Source organism: Bos indicus x Bos taurus, chromosome 19, assembly GCF_003369695.1.
Source record: "Bos indicus x Bos taurus breed Angus x Brahman F1 hybrid chromosome 19, Bos_hybrid_MaternalHap_v2.0, whole genome shotgun sequence".
NCBI classification, from domain to species: Eukaryota; Metazoa; Chordata; class Mammalia; order Artiodactyla; family Bovidae; genus Bos; species Bos indicus x Bos taurus.
The window spans coordinates 21,183,433-21,209,225 of record NC_040094.1 but is presented as its reverse complement, the minus strand read 5'-3'; the positions used below and the strand labels follow the sequence as shown (position 1 = coordinate 21,209,225).

The 25,793-nt window shown below is 53.8% G+C and overlaps 4 protein-coding genes and 4 non-coding genes across 10 annotated transcripts; 2 read left to right on the top strand and 6 right to left on the bottom strand.

The window, feature by feature from the left end:
* Nucleotides 1–415: 415 nt before the first annotated feature.
* On the bottom strand, nucleotides 416–12,855 carry NEK8 (NIMA related kinase 8). 2 transcript variants are annotated; one of them, XM_027517729.1, is made up of 15 exons: nucleotides 11,643–12,852; nucleotides 6,745–6,950; nucleotides 6,288–6,520; nucleotides 5,920–6,051; nucleotides 5,254–5,462; nucleotides 5,010–5,089; nucleotides 4,746–4,927; nucleotides 4,499–4,649; nucleotides 4,030–4,106; nucleotides 3,576–3,693; nucleotides 2,762–2,912; nucleotides 2,295–2,458; nucleotides 2,047–2,205; nucleotides 1,705–1,863; nucleotides 416–1,311 (listed from the first exon to the last, which is right to left on the bottom strand). In XM_027517729.1, exons 1-15 carry the CDS (start codon nucleotides 11,687–11,689, stop codon nucleotides 1,283–1,285), a joined length of 2,097 nt encoding a protein of 698 aa, XP_027373530.1. In that variant the 5' UTR covers nucleotides 11,690–12,852; the 3' UTR covers nucleotides 416–1,282. The 2 variants fall into 2 exon arrangements, with proteins under 2 accessions (XP_027373530.1, XP_027373531.1); XM_027517730.1 differs by lacking the exon at nucleotides 2,047–2,205 and having other exon boundaries at nucleotides 11,643–12,855.
* A 60-nt stretch (nucleotides 12,856–12,915) lies between these two features.
* Nucleotides 12,916–16,011, top strand: TLCD1 (TLC domain containing 1). The gene is made up of 4 exons (XM_027517735.1): nucleotides 12,916–14,252; nucleotides 14,571–14,653; nucleotides 14,748–14,830; nucleotides 15,178–16,011. Exons 1-4 carry the CDS (start codon nucleotides 14,059–14,061, stop codon nucleotides 15,559–15,561), a joined length of 744 nt encoding a protein of 247 aa, XP_027373536.1. The 5' UTR covers nucleotides 12,916–14,058; the 3' UTR covers nucleotides 15,562–16,011.
* A 139-nt stretch (nucleotides 16,012–16,150) lies between these two features.
* Nucleotides 16,151–19,091, bottom strand: RPL23A (ribosomal protein L23a). 2 transcript variants are annotated; one of them, XR_003506759.1, is made up of 5 exons: nucleotides 18,844–19,022; nucleotides 18,239–18,422; nucleotides 16,880–17,056; nucleotides 16,405–16,474; nucleotides 16,151–16,210 (listed from the first exon to the last, which is right to left on the bottom strand). XR_003506759.1 is itself a non-coding variant. In XM_027517736.1 (5 exons), the coding sequence occupies exons 1-5, from the start codon at nucleotides 19,014–19,016 to the stop codon at nucleotides 16,196–16,198; spliced, it is 477 nt and encodes a 158-aa protein (XP_027373537.1). In that variant the 5' UTR covers nucleotides 19,017–19,091; the 3' UTR covers nucleotides 16,151–16,195. The 2 variants fall into 2 exon arrangements, 1 of the variants encoding a protein (XP_027373537.1); XM_027517736.1 differs by having other exon boundaries at nucleotides 18,986–19,091.
* LOC113878644 lies at nucleotides 16,294–16,364 on the bottom strand. The gene has a single exon (XR_003507067.1). It is a non-coding gene; the product is annotated as a small nucleolar RNA Z17 (small nucleolar RNA).
* Nucleotides 16,548–16,624, bottom strand: LOC113878637. The gene has a single exon (XR_003507061.1). It is a non-coding gene; the product is annotated as a small nucleolar RNA SNORD42 (small nucleolar RNA).
* LOC113878646 lies at nucleotides 17,143–17,212 on the bottom strand. The gene has a single exon (XR_003507069.1). It is a non-coding gene; the product is annotated as a small nucleolar RNA Z17 (small nucleolar RNA).
* Nucleotides 18,507–18,573, bottom strand: LOC113878636. The gene has a single exon (XR_003507060.1). It is a non-coding gene; the product is annotated as a small nucleolar RNA SNORD42 (small nucleolar RNA).
* Nucleotides 19,092–20,446: 1,355 nt separating the features above from the next.
* Nucleotides 20,447–24,595, top strand: RAB34 (RAB34, member RAS oncogene family). Its single transcript, XM_027518114.1, is given in 12 exon segments — nucleotides 20,447–20,544; nucleotides 20,546–20,593; nucleotides 21,396–21,474; nucleotides 21,694–21,785; nucleotides 22,831–22,896; nucleotides 22,984–23,085; nucleotides 23,202–23,266; nucleotides 23,394–23,445; nucleotides 23,628–23,709; nucleotides 23,794–23,884; nucleotides 23,997–24,104; nucleotides 24,186–24,595. Coding segments are annotated over 12 exon segments (936 nt in total). The 5' UTR covers nucleotides 20,447–20,461; the 3' UTR covers nucleotides 24,254–24,595.
* Nucleotides 24,596–25,793: the final 1,198 nt, after the last annotated feature.

Here is a 25,793-nt window from a genome sequence, read left to right as displayed (position 1 = left end):
TTCCCCCTTCCCCTGGGAAAGAAAAACCGAGGCCCCGCTTCTCTCCAGGGCTGGGGAGGTCGGAAGGAGCTCGGACGCTGGATGGGACGGAGGGCCTCGGGGGACTGGCCGGGCCACGCCACAAAGATTCGCTTCTCCGGAGTCAACAGCTCGGTCTCGGGGGCCACGTGTCGCCCAGGGGCCCGGGGCTCTAGCCTCCAGGTGCTAGGCAGCTGAAGCATAGCAACCAGATCCGGGGAGTCCAGCTGGGCAGGGAGGCCGGGCTGGGCCCCGCGCCAGAGGAACCTCGGCCCCAGCCTCAGGCTGCGCCCACATTCCTCCCTTGACCGCGGCTCTGCTGCCCAGATCAAGCCCAGCCCAGCCCTGGGGTGGCCGCCCCCACCCCTGAAGAGACCACACTCTAGGCAGGCAGCTGTTTTTTTTTTTTTTATTGGCGCTACCTCCCAGTCATCTGGGAAACTAGTCTGGTCCAGCCAGCTACCCCTTCTCCCAACCTGCTTTGGGGGACTGGCATGGAGTGTACTGCAGCCCATGCACTCCCGCAGGGGAAGGGAGGCACTCAAAAATTATGTAACCCCCTGCCTCTGGATATAGGAGTGGGGGCGGGAGGCAGCGCTCCTGGGACCTCCCTGCCCCGGGCGATGCAGGGGCTAGGTCGCTGGAATGGCCAGTCCAGGCAGGCCCCAGCTTGCGCTAGTCCAAAGCACGGCGCTGCTCTCCCAATAGACACCAGGGACTTACTTTCTAACTGGGGGAATGGGCAGGGTCTGGGTGGCGCCACACAGCCACCTCCAGCCTTTTTCTGCAGAGGCTCCGGAGACCACCCTGCTTCCTAAAGTCACTCTGGCCTCCAGCTCTAGCCAGACTGAACCCTGGGGACATTAACTAAAGATAAGAAGGGGTGGGGAGGGGAAACTAGGATGCTGGGGGAGTTGGGTGGGTTGAGTTTTACATTTGTTGTTGTCTAGTCGCTAAGTCGTGTCCCAATTCTTTGTGACCCCATGGACTGTAGCCCTGTAGGAGCTCGCTAAGCTCCTCTGTCCAGGGGATTTTCCTGGCAAGAATACTGGAGTGGGTTGCCAGTTCCTACTCCAGGAGACCTCCCCGACCCAGGGATCGAACCGAGCCACCAGGGAAGCCCATATCCAGAGCCAAAAGCAGAGCAGGGGTTTTACTGGTCCTTATACCCCACTGATGATAAAATCCAGTGTGGCGCCTGCACTTTTCAAGACCATTCACAGGAGAAGCAATATCAGGGTACCCAGCAGTGTATCCAGGTGTGTCAAGGGGGTACTGGCTCATCCGTGACAGCTGGGGAATACAAAAGAGAAATCCCTGCAGCCTCCCAGAGAGCAGTGCCTCCAGCAAGCCTTAGCTCCCTCCACTCTCCCACACAGGGCCCTGGACTCTGGACCCTGCCAGGCCCAGAAAGAGAGGTTCAAATGGAAACTGGACTTGAGGGCTGGAGGAGAAAGAATGTGTTTGATCCCCAGGGAGCAGAGGGGGCAGCCCTTCAGTGAGGCCCAAGAAGTGCCTACCCTTGCCCACCCTGGGAGCTCACTTTGGCCCTGCAGCTTCTGCTTTCATTTATCTGGGAGCTGAAGATGCTTTTAGCAATTTGGGGTGTGACCACTGGGGATGCGAGTATGGGCAGGAGCCAGCTGGGTTAACCCTTGTGTGGGTGAGGGTGAAGTTATAACTCACGGCGGATAGCCAGGAGAGTGTTGCCATGGCAACAGGACACAGAGGTCACTGTGTAGGGCTGGGTCTCATCCAGCTGCACTGGCCTAGGGAGTGCGGCGTCCTCATCTCTCCTTCCCAGGCGACCTCGGGCCCCTTTGCCCCAGGAGTACACTTCACCTTCTGCCAAAGAGAATCCCAAGGAAAGCAATGGGACAAGGACAGAGTTTAGCAAGGAGCTAGCCTCCTAGATTGCCCTACCAGCCCCCACATGGGGTTGCTGAGTTCAGCAGCCCTAAGCATAACCCCCCACTGCCCAAGGGTCTGCCCACACTCTCATCTGTCCCCATAATGTCCATTGATCACCTGCCCCAATGGCAACAGTGAAGGCATCCCCACAGGCCACCATCGCTATCTTGATGCCCTGGAGGCCCTGGACTTGACAGGGTGCCCGGCTGACCCGGCGAGCATTGGTACCCAACTGCCCATGCTGATTGCTGCCGAAAGTGTAGCAGTCACCAGAGGCTGTAGGGGAAGAGAGGGGTAAGGAAGAAAAGGGCCCAAGGAAGCCAAGATAGCCTGCCTTTGGCCTCCTGTGTCCAGGTCCCGCTTACCAGTTACAGCAGCTGAATGAGCAGTGCCCAAATCCACACTCAGCAGGGGCTCCTGGTCCAGGGGTGCAGAACCTAATGGAGTGAAGTTCAGGGCCTCCTCCACTTGCTGGTGTAGGGCAGGCTCCTCCCCTAGGGAGAGGTGGTCCAGGCCCAGCTTGTTGAACCTGAGGACAGAGCCAGGAGCCAGTTCAACTGACATACTTTATATAGACTGTCCTCCCCCTCACCTATCTGGGCAGGAGCTGGTGCACCAGGGGACAGGCCCCCTCTCTGGGCTGAACTCATAGCAGGTTGGGTTGATCAGGTCCCACCCTGGATTGAACTCAAGCCCTCCTCACTTCTAATCCTTGGTGGGAGGTAGGCAGTGACAGATGGAACCCTGGCAGCTAAGCGGGAGTGGGGGTGGGGTGGGGGGGTGGGGAGGTTAACCATCTTAATGCACCTAATTACCTGCTGCTCCCACTTACCTGTTGCTCCCACAGGCCAGGGCTTGGCCAGGCACTGTGAGGATCACAGAGGAGTCAATGCCACATATAACCCTCTGGGCTTCCTGTCCTGGGGGCATGGGTACCTGCTGGGGGCAGCTGTGGGACTCCCTGGTGCCTAGTCCCAGCCGACCTATAAGGAGAAACCAGGACTGGGCTTGTCTGAGCTTTAGGACTGATGATACTAGGATAAAGAGGACACATGGAGAGGAGGTGACAGCATGAATGAAGGCTGTTTCCCAGGCTGAAATGCCCATCCTTGGCCCCTCTGTGGGTCAAAATCCTATTCCTCCTTTAAGGCCCTGTTCAGATACCAAATCTGTCTTCTCCAAGTGGAGCCTCTTGCCATTCCTTGGGTTCCCACACCTCTGGACCTTCGGGGGAGCCCTGCAGCTGTCTATCCTCTATCATGCTGGAGATATATCCTCTATGATCCCTCCTCCACTTAGACTGAGTCCCCTAGGAGGACAGGGACCCCATCTGTCTCTAGTTTCAATGCCCAGTCTGATGCCTGACCCAGAGAGGATCACAACAAATATGGGTGGAGAAATGAACTCTCTCTCGTGACATCATGAGCGCCCGAAGGAATCGACATCGTATGCGTCTTGTCCAGCACTCTGGACAAGGTGGGCGCATAGTGGGTGCACAACGAAGGTTTGTGGAGTGAACAAATGAATCGGAGAGAAAAGAAGGGCAAGGGAACAGGCCATGGGATAGAAGATGGCTATGAAGGGGGTTCATGGCTATGAAACCACGGCTGGGGGGTTCCAAAGGCTGGAACATAGTGAAAGCTTACCACCATCTCCGCGGCCCCAAGCAAATAGTTCTCGCTCAGTGGACAAGGCCAGCACATGAGAGGCCCCACAAGCCACCTGCACCATCTCATAGCCCAGCAGGGCCTCCACAATGGTGGGCTAGAGAGAGAGAGAGAGAGAGGAAGCAAGGGCAGACTGGGCAAGGGGCCTGGTTAGCCACCAGGCTTCGACACTTCCCCTAAGGATGAAGTTGGAAGTTGCCGATTCTCGTGAGGTGGCTGTCTCTTTAACTACCCCCCACATGTACCGCACCCACTGGGGAAGCCTGGTCTTTCTGTACTTCCCCAGACGTTGCCCAGAACAGGTGCAGCCTGGAAGCTACTGGGACCGTGGTTGCTGGGGATTCCCCTGCCCCCAACCTGGGCGTCAGCTCTCAGATGTGGGCTCCTTGCCATCTCCCCACTTCCTCCTCCCCAGGGTGCAGGCAGAACCCACCTGGCTGATGTCATTGAGGCCGCCATGGCCTAGGCACCCGTTGCTACCACTGCCAAAGGTCATGATGATGCCTCGGTCTGGGGAAGGGGGCAGTGAGGAAAGGGAAAAGGAGACAGTTTAAGCTGTTCTTCCAGACAGACCAATGCAACCTTGGATTAGAGGAATGAGAAAATGTTAGTTGGCAGCTAGGGCTGGAAGAACTGGGTGAGGGGAATCAAGGACAGGGTTCTTTCTTCCCCAAGTGTGTGACTCTGAACAAGTGACAGCTTCTGAGCCTTAGTTTCCAGATCTGTCAAATGGGAATCTAACTGCCTTGCCAGGTCAGCTAGGAAGGTTAAGGGAGATCTGTAAGTAAAGCACCTCCTGAAAGATAAAAGCGTGATTAGCAAATGACAGGCAATTGATGGAAATTGCTCTGGGGGCCTTCTTAAAGCTGAGTCCCCACAGGGGAGGGCTCTGACCGGCTCACCAGTCAGGCAGGCGGTGAAGAGGTCCCCGCAGGCCACGTGCTTGATAGTCACACCCGACTGACCCTCCAGGAAACGGGAGACGAACTGGGGCTGCTGCTGCTCCACCGCCCCGGGCAGGAGGGCGCCACCTCCCGCGCCAAGGGGCGGGGCCTGCGAGGGGACCGGGGAGGGCGTGGGCGGGGCCTGAGCGCTCAGCTCCGCACTCCGCGTCCCCTCGGTTCTGACCTACCCCTGCCGGCTGCTCACCTCCCAAAGGATGAGGCGCCCGGAGCGAGTGACGCCGGCCTTCTGCGTGCGCCCGGCTGCCACCTGGACCACCTCCGTGTTGAGCATGGGCAGCCGGAGTGGCGCGCTGAGCCCGCCGCCCCACGTGTACACCGACGACAGCGGTGGCGGGATGGCCGGCCGTGCAGGTCCCCGGGGGATGCCTGCGGGGACAGCTCATCAGGCCCGTTACATAGGTGCGAACGCCGCAGGGACCCCAGTGGTCGCCCCGCTCGCCCGACTTACCTCTGCACCGGGCGCTGGTGGTCCTGCTTCCTGTACTGCCCGGGGTCATGGGTGGCCCAGTGGCCAAGGGCTTCTCTGCCCTGTGGGACAGATGCGGTGGGCATCAGGACAAGGACCCTCCCTGACGATCCCAGACTAAGGCAGAGAGGACTGGCCCAGAGCACCCCTCTGCCCCAGACCTCCCCTGGGTGCCCCCCAACCCCTGCTTCCCAGGGCCCCCTCCCGCCCCCCTCGCTGCACCGGCCTCCGCATGCGGACACTGCCCAGGTCCGTGTGCAGGTTGAGGAGCGCCCGGATGCAGAGGGGCTGCGCCATGATGTGGCTGAGCGGCGGCCGCTGGGCGGGTTCCAGGCTGAGCAGACTCAGAACCAGCTGGCGCAGCTCCGGGCTGTATCGGTCAGAGATGGGCGCGAAGGTACCGCTCATGATCTTTAGTACCAGCGCTGGCAGGTTCTGTGAAGGCAGGGGAGCCTCAGCCAGGCTCTTAAATCAGTAGCACCCCAGCTCTAGCCCCTAGCCTGGTGGGGTGCTCGCAGCCCTGCACTCACTTGGAAGCCTTGGGTGTGGTAAGGGGACTCCTAGGAGGATAGGGGAACCAAACCCGGCTTTCAAGAACCTCTGACGGGGAGCTGCAGCCCTGTCCACTGGCTGCCTGTTGGGGAAAACTCAAGTCCTGCCCTTAGGAAAGTCCCTTATCTGATGGGAGAGTCCTACCCTCAGGAGTCTCCAGTTTAAGGGAGGACACACACCCTACCCTCAGGAACCCACAGTGTGAGAGGAGGTGCAGCCCAGGCCTGGAGTAACCCACCAACCAGCTTGAAGAGAGAGACATAATGGTGCTTGGGGCCACGGACTTCAGGAGACAGAGGGAGGGATTTCCCAGCTGTTCTCCTTCAGGGGACTTACTCACCGCAGCCTCGAAGGCCCTCTTGAGGCTGGCCAACTCATAGAGGACACAGCCCAGGGCCCAGATGTCACTCTTCTGGTTGTAGGGCTTGCCCTCACACAGTTCTGGGGAAATGTAGCAGGGAGTACCCACCACCTGCAGGAGGGGAGCTGCTATTAGAGCCGGAGTGGGAGGACCAAGGCTACAGCCCCAAAGCCCACTTAGAGACAGTGTCCCTCCAAAGCAGGCCAAAGTGTTTACTCCTGCGGGACCACCGAGCCAGGGACCCAGGGGCCAAGATCTTGGGGGTGCCGGGGTGGAGACAGAGATGCCAAGTAGATCTGGCCCCCCAAAACCTCCAGCACCCTTGAAGGCCCCTCCACGCCAGGCACCGTGTAGGCCTTGCTCTTGCTGCTAAGGATCTTGGAGATGCCAAAGTCGCCGATCTTGACGACCATGCGGTGTTTATCGAGAAGGATGTTTTGGGTTTTGAGATCCCGGTGCAGGATGAGGTGGCTGTGGACGTGATGCAGCGCCAGCAGGATCTGCACGAAGAAGTGCAGGATGGTCTCCTCCTCCAGCAGGGAGTTACAGCGTTTCTGGATGAACTCGGCCAGGGTGCCGCCTGCAGCCACAGGGAACTCGTCAAGACCCAGGCTTCTCTGTGCTTCAGTCTTTCCTTTTATGAAACTAAAGGCCCAGACAGGGCAAGGAAGGTCTGCCGGTGTCACACGCCTGGGGTCAGAACTCTATATACCTCAGACCCTCAGCCAAGCCCACTCCAAAGAGGGAATCGGGGTTGTCCCAGTGGCGAGAGGCCCTCAGGCCAATGCAAGAAGGCTGTCCCACCTGGTGCGTACTCCATGGCGATCATGAGAGCCTTGTCCTCCAGGAAGTTCTCGTAGTACTCAATGACGTTGGGATGGTTGAGCAGCTTGAGCACCTGGCACTCGTTCTGGGCTGCCTGCCGCTCTTCCTTAGTCATCTGCTCTACAGGGATCTGCTTGATGATCACCAGCTTCTGGTCAGCTTTGCGCAAGCACAGATGAACAATCCTGAGGACATGGAGTACAGGAGTAGGGACTGAGCCTCCAGCCACATATCAAGCAGGTCAGACTGGTGACTGGATGTTTCTTAGGATGGGGGAATAAGCGCCTACACTAAGAAGTCATCTAAGTAAGTGCACAGAACACGAATGAGGAGTAGGGAGAACAGACCACAAACTGTGCGAGACCTTTGGCAAGTCTTTTAACTTATCTGGGACTCAGTTTCACCATAGGCTCAATGAGGTAAAGTTAGTCTTGGTCTCAGTAAGTCCCCACAGACTCTGGAGTTAACTGCCTGGGTTCAAATCTTGGCTCCTCCTCTTACAAGTTATCTGGTCTTAAATTATGTGACATCAGGTTCTGGGAAAAAAAGGGTCATCTCACAAGGTAGTTGAGAGGATCAAATAAGAAAATGAAAGTTCTGCACTCAGCACACCGCCTGGCACATCAAAAATACTCAGTGAGCAGGAGCCATTCATTATATTATTTTCTTCCAACTCTGTCGTCAGTGTTCATAAAAGCAGCGTTTTGTTCTTTCTCCTTCACCACTATAGCCCCACTGCATAGCCTAGTGCATACCCCAGCACTTAGTAAGAGCTCTACAAGTATCTGCTGAATGAAGGATTGTCTAAGTATCAAATGTCTATCTCCAGCTCACACATCTCCTCTGAGCCTCAGACTTACATATTCAACTATCTGTTTTGTATCTCTACCTGAATGGCCCACAAGCATTCTAAAATGTAACAAATACAAAACTCTTGATCCCTGACCTCAAAACTTTTCCTTCCTCAGTTTCTCCCGTCTCAGTAAATGATAACACCATCCACTAGTTATTAAAATCAGACACCCGAAAATCATGCCAGAATTTTTCTTCCATTTCACACTAACATATCTGTAAACGCTGTTTCTACTACCTCCAAAATATTGTGAACCCATCCATTTTTCTGTGTCTTCTGCTATAATCCTTGACCAAATCATCATTTCTTGCCTAAAATACTACACTAGACTTCAAATGGTCCTTTTCCCTGTTGTCACCTCAAATCTAAATTCCACTGGCAGAATCAGTGACATTGTAAAAATGCAAATCAAATCAAGACCATTCCTTTGCTTAAATCTCTTTTCCTTGACACCCTAAGTAAATAAATTCAACTTCTTTACCTCTGCCTACAAGGCCATAGGGGCTTCCCAGGTGGCTCAGCAGTAAACAATCTGCCTGCAACTCAGGAGATGCAGGAGTTAGCTGCGGGTTGGATCCCTGAGTCTGGAAGATCCCCTGAAGGAGGACATGGCAACCCACTCCAGTATTCTTGCCTGGAGAATCCATGAACAGAGGAGCCTGGCGGGCCACAGTCCATGGGGTCGCACAGGGTGGAACTAAAGTCACTAAAGTGACTTAGCACGCACACACACACAAGGCCATAATCTGGTTCCCGCCCTCTGTGACAATCACATTTTATTCCATTATTTACCTTGCCCATTACATTCCAATGACATTAGTCTTCTTCTCAGTTCCTTGAATATTCTGAATTCTTTCCCACGTGAGGACGTTAGCAAAAGCTGTTTCCTTAGCCTGAGAAGCTTTGCTTTTTTCACTACGTATCAATCCTCATTCCTCAAGTTTTGATTTTAAATTTCACCTCTCAGAGAACTTTTCCTTAACCATCCCAAATGAACACTCCCTCGTGTTGTACTCTATTCTCACAGTTTGTTAATCACTGCTTTAACAATGGCCTGTTTATAGTATAATTTTCCGGTAGTATGTAAGCTCCAAGAAGGAGAAGACCACGCCTGTTTTGGTCTTAACTGTATCAGATCAGATCAGTCACTCAGTCCTGTCCGACTCTTTGCGATCCCATGAATTGCAGCACGCCAGGCTTCCCTGTCCATCACCAATTCCCGGAGTTCACTCAGACTCATGTCCATCAAGTCAGTGATGCCATCCAGCCATCTCATCCTCTGTCGTCCCCTTCTCCTCCTGCCCCCAATCCCTCCCAGCATCAGAGTCTTTTCCAATGAGTCAACTCTTCGCATGAGGTGGCCAAAGTACTGGAGTTTCAGCTTTAGCATCATTCCTTCCAAAGAAATCCCAGGGCTGATCTCCCTTAGAATGGACTGGTTGGATCTCCTTGCAGTCCAAGGGACTCCCAAGAGTCTTCTCCAACACCACAGTTCAAAAGCATCAATTCTTCGGCGCTCAGCCTTCTTCACAGTCCAACTCTCACATCCATACATGGCCACAGGAAAAACCATAGCCTTGACTAGACGAACCTTTGTTGGCAAAGTAATGTCTCTGCTTTTGAATACGCTATCTAGGTTGGTCATAACTTTCCTTCCAAGGAGGAAGCGTCTTTTAATTTCATGGCTGCAGTCACCATCTGCAGTGATTTTGGAGCCCAGAAAAATAAAGTCTGACACTGTTTCCACTGTTTCCCCATCTATTTCCCATAAAGTGATGGGACCGGATGCCATGATCTTAGTTTTCTGAATGTTGAGCTTTAAGCCAACTTTTTCACTCTCCACTTTCACTTTCATCAAGAGGCTTTTGAGTTCCTCTTCACTTTCTGCCATAAGGGTGGTGTCATCTGCATATCTGAGGTTATTGATATTTCTCCCGGCAATCTTGATTCCAGCTTGTGTTTCTTCCAGTCCAGTGTTTCTCATGATGTACTCTGCATATAAGTTAAATAAACAGGGTGACAATATACAGCTTGACGTACTCCTTTTCCTATTTGGAACCAGTCTGTTGTTCCATGTCCAGTTCTAACTGTTGCTTCCTGACCTGCATACAAATTTCTCAAGAGGCAGATCAGGTGGTCTGGTATGCCCATCTCTTTCAGAATTTTCCACAGTCTATTGTGATCCACACAGTCAAAGGCTTTGGCATAGTCAATAAAGCAGAAATAGATGTTTTTCTGGAACTCTCTTGCTTTTTCCATGATCCAGCGGATGTTGGCAATTTGATCTCTGGTTCCTCTGCCTTTTCTAAAACCAGCTTGAACATCAGGAAGTTCATGGTTCACATATTGCTGAAGCCTAGCTTGGAGAATTTTAAGCATTACTTTACTAGCATGTGAGATGAGTGCAATTGTGCAGTAGTTTGAGCATTCTTTGGCATTGCCTTTCTTTGGGATTGGAATGAAAACTGACCTTTTCCAGTCCTGTGACCACTGCTGAGTTTTCCAAATGTGCTGGCATATTGAGTGCAGCACTTTCACAGCATCATCTTTCAGGATTTGGAATAGCTCAACTGGAATTCCATCACCTCCACTAGCTTTGTTCGTAGTGATGCTTTCTAAGGCCCACTTGACTTCACATTCCAGGATGTCTGGCTCTAGGTCAGCTACCCCACGTCCGAGGTCGGGGGAGGGGTGGCGGCCAAGAGGAGATACCCGGCGTCCGAGGTCAGGGGCAGCAGCCAGGAGGAGATACCTCACGCCCCCACGCCCCCACACCCCCAGGCCCAAGGCCAGGGGCGGTGGCCGGGAGGACCAACCCCACGCTGTGGCTGCACGGGCACAGGAGGGCCTAGAGGAGCTATTCCACGTTGAAGGTCAGGGAGGGCGGCGGTGAGAAGATACCCCTCGTCCAAGGTAAGGAGCATTGGCTGCGCTTTGCTGGAGCAGCCGTGAAGAGATACCCCATGCCCAAGGTAAGAGAAACCCAAGTAAGACAGTAGGTGTTGCAAGAGGGCATCAGAGGGCAGACACACTGAAACCATACTCACAGAAAACTAGTCAATCTAATCACACTAGGACCACAGCCTTGTCTAACTCAATGAAACTAAGCCATGCCCGTGAGGCAACCCAAGATGGGCGGGTCATGGTGGAGAGATCTGACAGAATGTGGTCCACTGGAGAAGCGAATGGCAAACCACTTCAGTATTCTTGCCTTGAGAACCCCATGAATAGTATGAAAAGGCAAAATGATAGGATACTGAAAGAGAAACTCCTCAGGTCAGTAGGTGCCCAATATGCTACTGGAGATCAGTGGAGAAATAACTCCAGAAAGAATGAAGGGATGGAGCCAAAGCAAAAAGAATACCCAGCTGTGGATGTGACTGGTGATAGAAGCAAGGTCTGATGCTGTAAAGAGCAATACTGCATAGGAACCTGGAATGTTAGGTCCATGAATCAAGGCAAATTGGAAGTGGTCAAACGAGATGGCAAGAGTGAATGTCGACATTCTAGGAATCAGCAAACTGAAATGGACTGGAATGGGTGAATTTAACTCAGATGACCATTATATCTACTACTGCGGGCAGGAATCCCTCAGAAGAAATGGAGTAGCCATCATGGTCAACAAAAGAGTCCGAAATGCAGTACTTGGATGCAATCTCAAAAATGACAGAATGATCTCTGTTCGTCTCCAAGGCAAACATTCAATATCACAGTAATCCAAGTCTTAACTGTATACCCAGCACTGAAAACCTGACAAGTATAGCAGATGCTCAGCATTTGTTGAATGAATCAGTCAGGATTAAAGAACAAACTCTGCGGGGGCCCAGAAGGCCAGCCGGGGGCGTGACCTCCTTGGAGGCGGAGTTTCCCAACCAGGACTAGAACCGGAAGCCTGGGAGGGGCTTCCCGGAGTGGGCACTCACGCCTCGGGGCGGGGCTACACGGGCGGCGATTTTGAGGTCAGAATTGGGGGGCTGATTTTCCCTCTCCCCAAGCGCTTTCCTCCCCCAGAGCCCTGGCTCACCCGAAGGCACCTCTGCCCACCACTCGGATCCGCTCGTACTTCTCCATCTCATTTCTCAGAGTCACAATTCCGGAACCCCCAAACCCAAAGGCAGCGCGTGCGCGGACCCGCCCTCTCTAGAACCACGCCCACTGCCATTCAAGATAATTACGGGGCGGAGCTAGTGGAGCTAGGTGTTGGTTCGGCCTCTTATTTGTCTCTGCTCATTTGCACACTTCCTGCAGTCCGGATCCGCAGTCGGCCTTCTAGGGTCCAAGGAATAGGGCGGTATGCCATTTCTTGGCACGCCCCGCAAAGGTCAGCACTGTGCCAGCCACTGCCTACACACGTGGCCGCATCCGGCCCTTGCAGTTCTTCCTTAGACCGGAGGGGTTCCCCGCGCAGGCCAAGAGAGGGTGGGAAGAAAGGACGGATCTCTCTCTGCCCCACTCTGCCCACTCATCACGCTGTTTTCGAAGTACACGGCAGATTCTCATTAGCACGCAAACGATCAACTACCAAAACTGAACCGAGTCAGCACTCTCGGTCTGTGGGCAGGGTGCAAGGCTAGTTTCGTGTTTGCCTAGGGAGGGACCGGGGAAACCCTGAGCTGTGTAAGTTGATTCACCTAGGGAGGATGCAACACGGTTTCCGGGCTGTCCCGACTGGTGAGCTCTGCGCTCGTCAACACTCTCAATTCCCCAGAGCACACATACAACGCTTGCCGCTGCAGCAGAGTAATCTGACTTAAACACTTAACTAGAGAGGCCCTCCTTGGGAGAAGATGGGAGGGAAGTGGACTGCTACCTGAAAGAATCGGGGAGAGGGAGAAAGATGGTCGTTCGGCTGATAAGAGTTCAAGGGTTCTGCCCAGAGGTAGGGGGCTGGTTAATACAATTAAGGTCTTGATCAGAAGTGTGTTTAATTTCAGGTTTCTCCATGGCGCCTCCTGCTCATCACGAGCTCCATAGCTCCATAAAAGCTGTTAAGGAAGCAGGAAGGATGGTGATGAGCTAAGGGACAGCGTCCCTATTTCTGAGTGGGCGAGGAATGTGAGAAAAGGAGTGTTTATCTTCAGCTCCTTGAAAGGGTGCCCAAACTTATCCACGCGGGATGACCACTAGAAGGGCCCCTCATGACGCACCACCCCCCTCAATCCCCGTCTGGCTCAGGCCGGTGTGGCTGGCGGACAAAGCTGCCCTGAGAGCAAAGGGGAGCGCAAGGGGGAAAACCGCTCAGCCGGGACACTCCGTGCTCTCACCTAGAAACCGATCAGGCCTGGGTTGACCAAGGAGCCCCAGAGGGGTTAATGTGTAACCTTGGAGTCAGCAGGGGAAACAGAGCAAACACCGAAACCTCTTGGCGCCTCAAGGCTTCTGATACTTCTTCCCAGTCACAGCACCTCCGCCCCACCCCCAGCTCTCCACCGCCCTTCTGTTTGCAGAGTCTGGCTAACTCTCCACCCAAAACAATCACCTCTTTTCTTTGGCTGTGGGAGGGGATCCCGCGCCATGGTGAGGATAGGCTGACACCTTGTGGTCGAGAGCTGCCTCTGCGCCAGTCCACTGGGCTGCAGAGTCACTCTAGCGGCCTGGGCAAATCGGCCGTCTTCCCCGCCCCAGCCTCTAGGGAGCGGGGAGAAGCGAGCTGGACTGTCAGGGAGGACTGTGAGTGCCGCGCGGCCCCAGGAGCCCAAGAGCCGGCTGGGAGGAGGGGTGCTGACGGGTTAGTCGACAGTTTCTAGGCACCGACTCGGTGCGGGACGAGGTAGAGGCAGGTAAACGTGTACGTTTTGGGCCCCAAGAAACTAGTGATCCAGTGGAACAAGGTCTGGGCGGAGAGCACCGTCCGAAGCTGGGTACCGGCTGGTCCCTGGGACCAGGGATTAGGAACGTGGATTGTGACGGGTCTGCTCAGCTCCGCTCTGCCCACCAAACAGTTGAAGGCGGAGAGAAAGTTCTCTCAGGAAGCGCCCAGGCTGGAGAGCCGGAACGCCTGGGGAAAGTGTGGCTGCGGGTTAACGAGGCCAAGCGAGCGAAGTGGGACTCCGTCGGCCGTCGGGAGGCGCCAGTGAGGGGTGGCTCGGCGGCGGCGCCCCCAGGACAGCTCCTTTTGACCGAAGTCCGCGGAAGCCTGGCGGGCCCGGGGGGCCGGGGGGAAATGGGGCTATTGCTCTCTGCGCTGCAGAGGCGCCGGAGGGGCGGGGACAGGCGGGTAGGGCGGGGCGGAGCGGGGGCGCGGGCGGCTGGGGGCGGGGGCAGAGGCCGGCGGGGGACGGGAGGAGCGAAGGGGCCTACAAGGCTCTGCCGAAACCGTGTGTGTGAAGTCGGCGGCTGGCAGGACAGGGATCCAGGGTGGACTGGTCCGCGAGGGAGCCCCGTCCCCAAACAGCCGGAGGAGGCCCCCTAGAGGGCGGACAGAGGCAGGGAGGGCCAGCATGCCCCCAGTGCTGGTCCCCGCCCTGCCGCTTCTCCTGGGCGCCACGCTGACCTTCCGGGCAGTCCGGCACGCGCTCTGTCGCCTGCCCCTGCCTGCGCACGTGCGGGCCGACCCCCTGCGGACCTGGCGCTGGCATAACCTGCTCGTCTCCTTCGCGCATTCCATTGTGTCGGGGATCTGGGCTCTGCTGTGGTGAGTGGAGGGCTGGGGGAGTGAAGGTGGCTGGGGATTCCGCTTTCCATCACTCATCGGCGGGCTATGGCCCAGGCAGTCTCACCTGATTCTCGGCTTGGAATGCTGTCCAACCAGGAGCGGCGGCAGCCCCAGGCGGCGCGGGGTGAGGGGTGGGGGCGGGGGAGGGTGTTCTCACCTGGGAAACGGGACACACCTGGGTTTCAGCCAAGCCCCTTCTCGCTCGTCAGCCAATAGTGGACTGGCTACCGTAATAGGATTTGTGGGACCTTTGGGATACTGAAATGATGAGAGCTTGCCTTCTTCACTCTCTTTCAGTATATGGCAGACCCCTGAGATGCTGGTGGAGATCGAGAAAGCATGGTCGCTTTCTGGCTACCTGCTTGTTTGCTTCTCCGCAGGTAGATCTTGCCGGGAGGCATTAAATGGGTGGGGAGACAGGGATAAACTTCTAATTCGGTACCCTTTACAACCTCTCCCCCATCCCTCGGCTAGGGTATTTCATCCACGACACGGTGGATATCGTGATTAGCCATCAGTCAAGAGCTTCTTGGGAATACCTCGTCCACCACGTCATGGTAAGTGAGAAGCTGGGGATGTGGTATAGGCCTGGTGCCTATACCTGAAAGTACCTAACCTGGAAAGTAAAGACCATCTTTTCTAAACCCCATCCCCACCGTGTCCCACATGCTACAGTGCTGAGGGCTTGCAGAATGAGCCCTTGGTTCACTACTTAAAGCCAGCAATCATGGCCTTCCAGCCAGAGATCAAGATTTACTACTGTTGAATCCACTGTAAACTTTGTTTCAGAGTGAAGCTATTAAAAGATTTCTTATCCCTCCTTCTGATACCCTGGATATTCCCCCTAACTTCCAAGAAAACCGTAGTATCTGGGCCCTAACCCATTCTCTCCCTTGCCTTGTAGGCTATGGGTGCCTTCTTTTCAGGCATCTTTTGGAGCAGATTTGTTGGTGGGGGTGTCCTAACACTGCTGGTGGAGGTCAGCAACATCTTCCTCACGATACGCATGATGATGAAGATCAATAATGCCCAGCATCTCCTCCTCTATCGGGTCAACAAATACATCAACTTGGTCATGTACTTCCTCTTCCGCCTGGCCCCTCAGGCCTACCTCACCCATCTCTTCCTGGGTTACGCTGGCCAGAGGACCCTGGGAACCTTCCTGCTGGCCATCCTGCTCATGCTAGATGTCATGATCCTTGTCTACTTTTCCCGCCTCCTCCGCTCTGACTTCTGCCCCCAGCGCGTCCCCAGCCACCAACACAAAGACAAGTTCTTGACTGAGTGAAAAAGCAGTTAGGGATTTGTGGCAAGGACAGCAAACACCACCAAGAACAGCCTCACAGGAATGGAGAAGAGGCTTAGCCCCTCGCCCGAGGTGTTCTGTTGGGGCCAGCCTCCACCAAGCCTGCTCCTACTATTTAAAACACTAATGAAAGAAGGCCTCTGAAGTCCTTGTCCTTTCTTGGGCAAGGGGTGAGGGAAGCAGACAGACCGGTTGGACGCAGTAGATGGGTGTGGGGTAAGGTGCTACTGCAAAGCCAGCCAAGCCACACAGCCCTGACATGGATGCTAATGGAACCTCTGGATATTGGTCTCATACCGAGCCTCTTCCAGATAAAGGAAGGCATTCTTGTAAAGCTTCTTGCTTGGCCTCTTACCTCCAGGATGGAGGTCAAGTTGTAGTTGTCCTAGGACAACCAACTGTAATCTGGGTCATAAATCTCTGCTGCAAGTATGGTGAAGTGATATGGCTGAGTGTTCCAACAGGTTAAGTAGACCAAAAGTCTTACCCAACCAAGCCTGGTTACTTAAGTGTGCATGTACCACAGTATGGCCCCTCACCCAAAAATCAACATAAAGACAAGAAGCATATATATAGTGAAAACTTTTATATTTGGAATTAGCCAGCTGGACTCAGTTTAGATGATGCCAATCTGAAAAACAAAAGGGAACTCTGTTACTGGAAGTTGAAATGTGAAGATTAAGAGGGAATGTCACAGTATTTTTAAAAGACAGAGGTGCAGTCAGTCAGTTAAGACTAATCACCGAAGTCAGGCTTTGGTCACTAACAGACACATCATTTGCACCCAGGGAGTGTGTTAAGGAGTTTGTAGCAAAGGAAACTTACTTTGTTGGCAACATCCAAAGCATCATAGTCAGGAGCCAGTCGAACATATGCCTTCTTCTCTCCATCAGGCCTGGGGTGGTGAAGGAAGCCTTAATCCTTGCTGCCCCTCACTGCCCCCATACCCTCTTCCACCCAGACTTCTGGTGCATCAGTGGTTCCTTTGTTCATGTCATTTTTTTTTTTTCCCTCACAAATAGTGATTTTTCTCCATCATTTGCACAGAGGGAGTCAGGGAAGCCACTAAACCACAAACCACAGGTATTCTGACATTAACTGTACCTTACTCTAGGGCCTGCTTTTGCCTAGAGGTAGGGGATCAGGAAAATGAGCAACTAACCCCTAAGTCCTAGAGACAGGACAGCTGACGTTCTGGGAAGCCTACTTTGGACCCCAAAAGCAGCATCAAGGAATTTCTTGCCATTTAGGTGACAGAGGCCCTGGCCTCCTCCCATCCCACAGGGCCCCACTCACCTACCTGATCAGAGTATTGACCTTAGCCACGTCAATGTCATAGAGCTTCTTCACAGCCTGTTTAATTTGGTGCTTGTTGGCCTTGACGTCCACAATGAATACCAGTGTGTTGTTGTCTTCTATTTTCTTCATGGCTGACTCGGTGGTGAGGGGGAATTTGATGATGGCATAGTGGTCAAGTCTGGGAGAAAGGTAAAACGGGGTCACCTGGCGTGGGCCCAGTAAAAGGATGGGCCCTTTTTTGGAGCCCAAGGCTCAAAGGGCCCAGGTGTATCAGACAATGATAGCAATCATTTCTGTCAGACTTTGGTCGCTGAACAGTGTCATCACATGCACCCTGAAACTTGGGAACCTGGAGCCTTGGCTTAGTGACATTTCAAGAGCTTTCATCCTTTTAAGAGATTAAACAATCATCTTTGAGTTCCAACCCTCTTCATTCTTTACCTGACCTCAACATTCCTGAGGAGCAAATTTCTAAAAGAAAGGTGAGACTTAAGAAGTTAGAAAACCAAACCCAAGAGCAAAGTTAAGACTATGGAATCTTGAAATCCAGGCTAGGGTGCCTAAGAATGTTGGTGCTTCACTATGAGGCTGAATTGACTGTTTTTCCCTGTTTTGGTTACTGAAAACTGGCTGGTAAGCCATCAATTCTTGAGAGCAACTTTTTATTTATGGCTTAAAGTTACAATAGCCCTTCAGGACATAGCTTTCCCTCTGAAATTTAGAGAAGCAAAGCTCTGTTTGCCTGGGTATACTGTCCTCTTTTGAAGATAGAGATCAGGTCTCAACCTCTCATCACACTAAATTCTAGGTGCAAATGGGGGTAAAAGTCCTTTTCTCTGTGGACACAATCTACTCTTCTGCCTTTTTCGTAGGAAGCAATGGTTAAATTACCTTTGGTGGTAACCACTACCATGGCTCTACTCTCAACTGTGCTCCTTAAGGTCAGTTATCACCAACAGTGTGACACCAAAACACTCATGTACCCTATCCTTTTGCCCACCCCCCCTCCCCGACCATTCCTTCAGTGTAAACATTTGGGAAAGTAAATGAAAAGAAGCTGCTATATACTGCTGCAGGCCTTCACTGTCCAATACAGGTCCCTAACCTGGAACTCTTCAAGATTTCAGTCCCACTTTATACTCCCCAGAAAGTAAACCACATATGAAACAATCTAACAATTGACTAACTTTGACAATGACTCTGGGTTGTTTTAAATATGGCATTAATCTCATACTCCCGTTAGACAAGCACTCTAGGTACCAACATGATTTTGAGAAGCCATACTCTATGTTTGGTAAATTTCCCAATTACCAATGGAAGATACCCAAACATCTTTTCATAAACAAGGGGCAGTACTGACTTGTTTCTCCTAGGGGCGCTCTTCCGAGGGTATTTGGGCTGCCTCCTGAGCCGCAGTGTTTTGGGCCGCCGGAAGGTGGGCGACGTCCGGATCTTCTTTTTTTTGTGGCTGTGGACACCTTTCAACACTGCTTTCTTGGCCTTCAAAGCCTTTGCTTTGGCTTCAGCTTTAGGAGGAGCAGGGGCTGAGAAAAGCAAAGAAAACGAGGGTGAAGGATTTAGAAATCACTTCTGGCCTCAAGACCGGTAGTGGGCGTCCCAGGCCACACGTGCATCAGTGGTTCCTTTGAAGACATCACAAGTCTCAGGAGATTAAAATTTTTCCATCATGTGCACGATTCTAGGACGAACTTGGGATGAGAAAGAAACTAGCAATGAACGAACGCTTGGCACTTACTAGAATGTGAACTAGTAGTTTTGTATATACCATTGCACAGCCACCCATTTAACGTGGGGTCAAACAGTTGAGAGTATTGATTCCGTACAGGTCTAGGAAACATGGAGCTTCCCAGAGCCGACGACCCGGCTGTCCCTGGCAGGCGGTACAGGCCAGGATTGCCTCCCCAACCCCCTTCACTAGAGCCCCAACCATGCGGCTAGGCGTACGCGCTCCTTAGCGTTGCCGAAACGCGGGAAGCTGCTCCGGAGCAGACACCGCAAGGGTTAGCCCAGCCGTCGTCCTCCCAGTTCATTCACTCTGCGGGGACCCTCGGCCAGTCAGCTGTTGATCCCCAGCCCCAGCACACACCTTCCTTCTTCGCCTTCGGCGCCATCTTCATGAAAAGGGTTTCCGAGACTTGGTACCACGGGCTTATAGAGCCAACTCTCACCGAAGACTCGCGATACTTTTTACTTAAAGCTGATTGGACAATCTGCAGCGCTGCGCCCGCCGGGAATGGTAGTTAGATTTTTATTTCCTCGCGAGAGAGACTAAGCTAGCGCCACCCCGCCGCTTGTCAGACCCTAAATCTTCTTGGGGGTTGTAGTTTTTTGGAGACACGCGTTTATTTTCAGTGGTATAACCTGCGGCTGCGCGGATCTGAGCGCTTCGCATCTTGAGCAACTTTAGGGAGGAGGATTGTGTGCTTGTGTGCCTGAAGCGATTAAGTCGCTTCAGTCGTGTCCGACTCTTGGCGACCCCATGGACTGTAGCCCGTCAGGCTCCTCTGTTCACGGGATTCTCCAAGCAAGAATACTGGAGTGGATTGCCATGCCCTGCTCCAGGAGATCTTCCCGACCCAAGGATCGAACCTGAGTCTCTTAAGTTTGCCTGCATTGGCGGGCGGGTTCTTTACCACTAGCGCCACCGAGGATGAAGGATTGCAGTTCCACTGCAAACTGGAATTAATACTGTAGTTAGATTGACTCAGTAGAGTGAAGCAAAATTCTAGAATGTTAGAGCAGGATTTGTCCAGTCCAACTTTGTCAGACAACATCTGTGGAAATTGAGGTCGAGAGAGGGGAGAGGACTTATTTATAACAGGGTGATTAGTTGGTCGAGTCAGGCAGAAGGGAGGAGCAAAGTGTCAGAGGAGGTGGTCACATTTCCCCTCTTTACCTGTGACAGCATTCATGCGTCTTCCCGGGAATCTTTTCGAAGAGACTACCAATATTCCAAACACTCAGCGCTCAGATTTCTCCAGAATATGCTCGTTCTTCTTGGGAATGATTTCATTCACAGTCCCCTCCCCTTAAATAGTTTTCCTTTCCTTGCTTATCTTTGCATCCCCAAATTCAGTTCCATGACACACGTAAAGGTTTAGTAAACGCTCAGGTTTTAGCTTCTTTGAGGGACTGCTTACCCGCCCCATCACAATACCTTTATGCCCTCCCCCACCTCTCTCGGAATCAGAGATTCCCTTTGAAGGTGAGATTTACCGTGTGCTACCCCCTCTTCTAGCCTGCAGACTGCAAAAAGGAAAAGTCCTGGGGGAGCGGGGGTAGATTCCATTGGGATCGGAGCGAAGAAGGCCCGTGCCAAAGTAGAGTCCCCAGGTCCCAGAATGGTGACCCCCCCAAAGGAGGAAATTCTCGGTCCCCTAGACCTCCTTTATCCTCCATCAAGGAAGGCAGCTTGATCGTCGGCCCCCCAAGGCCTCCAATCTACACGGCAGCCTTGGAGGAAAAGGCACCAGATTCGGACACCTCTCTCCTCGGTGGGTACCTCGTTCCTACCCTGGCATCGCCACCTCCCAGGGCAGAAGGGCGAGCGGGAGCAGACCCTATGAGTCATGTCCTAGGCCTGCAGTTGACGAGGGAAGCGCCGCCTCTCCTAGGGCCCCTTCTCTCCCCCTTTCCCCTCCTGCTGCCAGATGCTGCGCAGCGATCGCCGATTCCCCTTCACCAGTTCGGCGGGGTAAGGGTCCCCTTGGAGGCTCCTCCCAGCACAGGAGATGCTGGGGAGAGACTTGGGGGATCCTGCTCTCGGCAGGTTGCAACCTGGGTGAGGGCGGACCCGGAGCCCTGGCGAGTCAGTCTGGCAGGGGAGCCTGACCTGGGGCAGCACTCGGGGAAGAGAAGAGCGGGAGGTAGGGGCGGGCAGCGAGGCCGGGAGTTGCCGGGAGAGGGGCAGGGGGCGGCCCTTTTCCAGGAATTTCCGGGGATCAAGTTACAGCGTTGGCGGAGGGAGAGCGGAGTGGGACGCGAGGCCCTGCGGCGGACTGGGCCCCTCGCCCCCTCCTGCAGCAGTTCCTCGGCCGCACGGTGGGGTCCCTGCACACACTGACCCCGTGTGGCGGGGCCGCTCAGCGCCCCCCGGCTGCTCTGTTATGGTAGGGCCGCCTCAACCCCGAGTTGTCGTCGGGTCTCCACGGCCTCGAGTTATCGTAGGAACTATCCGACCCCGAGTTATTGTAGGGTCTGCGCGGACTCGGGTCCCCCCGGACGGGACTCCCCGCCCTCACTTGGAGGCCGAGGGGTCTCCCAGGCCTCGAGTCGTCCTAGGGACGCCCCGGGCCCGGGTGATTGTGGGTTCGCCCCGGCCCCCGGTGATTGTCTCATCCCCGTGGCCCGCGGTGGTCGTAGCGTCCCGGAGGCCACGGGCTCCCGTAGGCTCCCCGTGGCCCCGAGTTATAGTCGGGACCCCTCGGTCGCGGGTGATTGTCGGGTCTCCACGGGCCCGGGTCGCCGGGGCGCATCAGGCCTCCGCGCCTTCTCAGGGCGCCCCGCAAGGACGCAGGCAAGATGAACATTCTGGCGCCGGTGCGGAGGGACCGCGTCCTGACGAAGCTGCCCCAGGTAGGCGCCAGGGCCACGTCGGGCTTCGGGCGGCGGTGGGGGTGGGCCGGGAGGCGGCGGCACCGGACCGGGCTTGGGCCCAACCCTGCCGCCCTGCTAGGCCAGCTGCTTCTGGGTGGTCCGTTCCCCACCCCCACCCTCCCGCCCCGCCCGGGGCTGCTCGGTGGCGGGCTGAGGGCCAGGAAATGGGTGAGTTCCATTCTCTTCCACTCCACCCAGTGCCTGAGGAAGGAGGCCGCTTTGCACGTGCACAAAGACTTCCAGCCCCGCGTCACCTGCGCCTGCCAGGAGCACAGGACAGGCACCGTGGGGTGAGTTAGAGACACCCGGAAGGAAGAAATGGAGTCCCAGGAAACCTGCAGTCAAAGCAAGGGTGCAAAGCCAAGAGCTGCAGGCTCCATTTCGGTCCCTGCCAGCCACACTGTTCCCCCTTAGCGTGCCCCTGTGCTCCTCTTTCTTCCAGCTGGCTTGTGGCAAGTCCTAAGAGATGGGGTTGGGTAGGAAGGTGGCAGTTGAATTCCTGACACAGGGAGGGGGTCCAACTTAAGGCTGTGGTCACCAGCTTAGCTTCCCACACTCCATCTATTTGGCCTCCAGGACAGTGAGCTGTCCTAGAGGGATAAGTCCCATTGTGGGTTTAAAAAAAAAGAGAGATAATACTATTAACAGTTGCCACCGTTAATTGAGCATGTACTGTGTGCCAGGCAGTGTGTTGCATATAATTATTGTCTTTTATTAAATGGAAAATACCACTTTTAAGTTGTATCCTGGGGAGGGAGGGAGAGATGTTGGAATGTATGTGTGTGTGTGTTGAGGGGGAGGGGGTTGTTGGGTTGTTGTTTGGTCACTTGGTGGTGTCCAACTCTTTGTGACCCCATGGTTCCTCTGTCCCTGGAATTTCCCAGGCAAGAATACTGGAGTGGGCTGCCATGTCCTTCTCCAGAGGATCTTCTCGACCAGGGATCGAACCTGGGTCTCCTGCTTGGCAGGCAGATTCTTTGCTGCTGAGCCACTTGACCAGTCCAGAATATAGGACATTTATTTCATTTTAACCTTCACAACAACCCAATAAAATGTGTGTTAAATCCCCACTTAACAGATGTTGAAACTGAGGCTCAGAGAAGCTAAGAAACTTGTCCTGAGTCACACAGCTAGTAAGTGAGAGCTGGGATGCAAAATCAGTCTCTCTGATACTGAGGCAGAACCACTCCTCCCTAGCACTTCTGTTGAGGCCTGGTGTTTATGGTAATCTCAGCCCAGGAGCAGCTCCCTTTGTGGACCTGCCTGGGAGCACTGGGGCTCCTCTGAGTGAAGGAGCTAGAGCTCACTCTTCCCGCCCACTCTTGTGTCCAGCAGATTTAAGATCTCCAAGGTCATTGTGGTGGGCGACCTGTCAGTGGGGAAGACTTGTCTCATTAATAGGTAAGAGGGTGCTGAAGCTGAGGGGGGTGAGCCCAAGCCTAGCCAGGCAGACTGGGCTCAAGACCAGAGCATCTGGTGCCCCCTCAGGTTCTGCAAAGACACATTTGATAAGAACTACAAGGCCACCATCGGAGTGGACTTTGAGATGGAACGATTTGAGGTGTTGGGTGTCCCGTTCAGTCTGCAGCTGTGAGTTCTTTCCCCACTCCTTCCCGCCCTTGGTTCTCCCAGCACCTGTTCCCCACCTCAGCCCCCAGCACCACCCTGCCCCACACATACCTGTGTTCTCCCCACCTTCCTCCCAGCTGGGACACCGCTGGACAGGAGAGGTTCAAGTGCATCGCATCAACCTACTACCGAGGAGCTCAAGGTAAGTACCAGGGTGAAGTGAGGTAGGTGGGTACACCTGGCCTCTAGCCTAGGGCTGGAGGGATTGTGGAAATGAGCCAGTAGCATCTTCCCCAACAATCTGCACCCGTTTTCTGCCACTCTTCCAGCCATCATCATTGTCTTCAACCTTAATGATGTGGCCTCCTTGGAGCATACCAAGTAAGTAAGCATGCTGCACTATAATGGGGGCTCTGAGAAGAGAATGTTCAAAAAGAGGCGGGTCAGGAGTATGGAAGGGAAGGAGAAGAGTGCATTCAGGACCAGAGGGAGCATCATTGGGCATAGAAGTGGGGGGAGCCTATCTGGCTCCCTCATCCCTTGCTGTCCACTGTCTATGGCAGGCAGTGGCTAGCTGATGCGCTCAAGGAGAACGACCCTTCCAGCGTGCTTCTCTTCCTCGTGGGTTCCAAGAAGGACCTGAGTGTGAGTGTGCCAGTGGTGGGGGAGGACTTCACATCTCGACAAGGGAAACCCCATGCCCAGCATCTGACTCTGACTTTCCTTCAGACTCCTGCTCAGTATATACTGATGGAGAAAGATGCACTCAAGGTGGCCCAAGAGATGAAGGCTGAGTATTGGGCAGTCTCATCTCTCACTGGTGAGTCAGAGGCACCTGGCCTTCCGGCCTGCCTTGCCTCTCACTCCTACACCTCCAGCTGTGCCCCTCGGCCTGGAACCACCCTTGAGCTCCTATCTGCTCCCTGTGTCAGGTGAAAATGTCCGGGAGTTCTTCTTTCGTGTGGCGGCGCTGACCTTTGAGGTCAACGTGCTGGCTGAGCTGGAGAAATCGGGATCCCGGCGCATAGGGGATGTTGTCCGTGAGTGCCCACCTGGACAAGGGTGGCAGAGAGCTCAGGGACCCTCCATCCTTGCCTCACTTATTTCTCACCCTTCTTCAGGCATCAACAGTGATGACAGCAACCTCTACCTAACTGCCAGCAAGAAGAAGCCCACGTGTTGCCCATGATGGGTAGAGGACTGTCCAGAGACTGCCCGCCCTGGGGCATTGTGCCACCTTGACTCCCCCAGAACTCAACCCCTGGACATTTGCACTGACTGTTTTTCCAGACCAAAGAGCTGCCTCTCGGTGGCAGTATCCCTGGAGAGGTACTTGGGACCATGCTAGTCACTTCCTGCCCCCAGGCACCGTGTCAAAACCTGGATGCCCCTCTCTGTCCAAGGTGCCCAGTGCGGGGAGGTAAGAGGGCCCTGCTGCTCTTACTCAGCTGCTGGGCCCTCTAGGTTTCAGGATGCTTAATGGTCCTAGTCTCACACTATGCCTTATGCATTAAAATTTCTGTTATTAGCACGTTAGGGTCTGGAGTCCTTTGTGGGGGATCAGGGATGTGAAATGGGCAGGGCTATATGGTCATCTTAGGACTGGAGCCTTCTGCTGCGATTCTGGCCATCTTGGCCTTTGGGCAGGACTCAGGCAGGCTGGGAACTCAGGGACCACGTGTAGAGGGATGCACTTGGCCCTCACTGGATAACATCTGAGTGACCTTTGAGATCTTTAAGAGCCCTTTTCCTTTGGTCCCTTCCCCGAAAATGTCTCCTGCTACTTGGTGCTTAAACGTAAGTCTACCGTTGGATATTTTTTTTCACCTTCTTCCTGCCTTTTAAAAAATACTTCTCTAAGAAGTATTTTTTTAGAGTATGGAACACAGTGAAAAGTGAGTTTTGGGTGCTTTGTTGGGTTGAACAGAAGGCCCAGGAAGGTAGAGGGAGGGCTCTTACTTAGATGTGCTGATAACCTCTAACTATATTAGTGATATAAATAAAATTATGAGTAGCACATTTTTATATTTTAAAACAGTTAAAAACTAAATTGGATTAAAAATAAGACATTTTTCCCACTTCAAAAAAAAGATGTGCTCTAAGCAGGAGGATCTGCATTTGAAACCTTGCTGTACATGTTGGACATTCAGACAAGTCACTTCTGCTCTGTGCCTTAGTTTCACCTCTATTGTTATTATTTTCTTTTGTGGGGAATGTGTGCTGAGCGGTTTATGGGATCTGAGTTCCCTGACCAGAGATTGAACCCAGGCCACGGCAGTGAAAGACTGGAATCCTAACTAGGACTGGGGAACTCCCAGTTGCCTCCTCTGTAGAGGAGGAGCACGTTCATCATTCATTTCATGGATGAAATAAGATAAAGCACTAATACATACATGCATGCTGCTGCTGCTGCTAAGTCGCTTCAGTCGTGTCCGACTCTGTGCAACCCCATAGACGGCGGCCCACCAGGTTCCCCCGTCCCTGGGATTCTCCAGGCAAGAACACTGGAGTGGGGTGCCATTGGGTGCATGCTAAGTCGCTTCAGTCGTGTCTGAGGCTTAGCCACCCCATGGACTGTAGCCTGCCAGCTTCCTCTGTCCATAGGATTCTCCAAGCAAGAAGACTGGAGTGGATTGTCATGCTCTCCTCCAGGGGATCTTCCCAACCCAGGGACGGGTTCTTTACCACTTGCGCCACCTGGGACAGCTTAAAAACCTTAACTATTATAA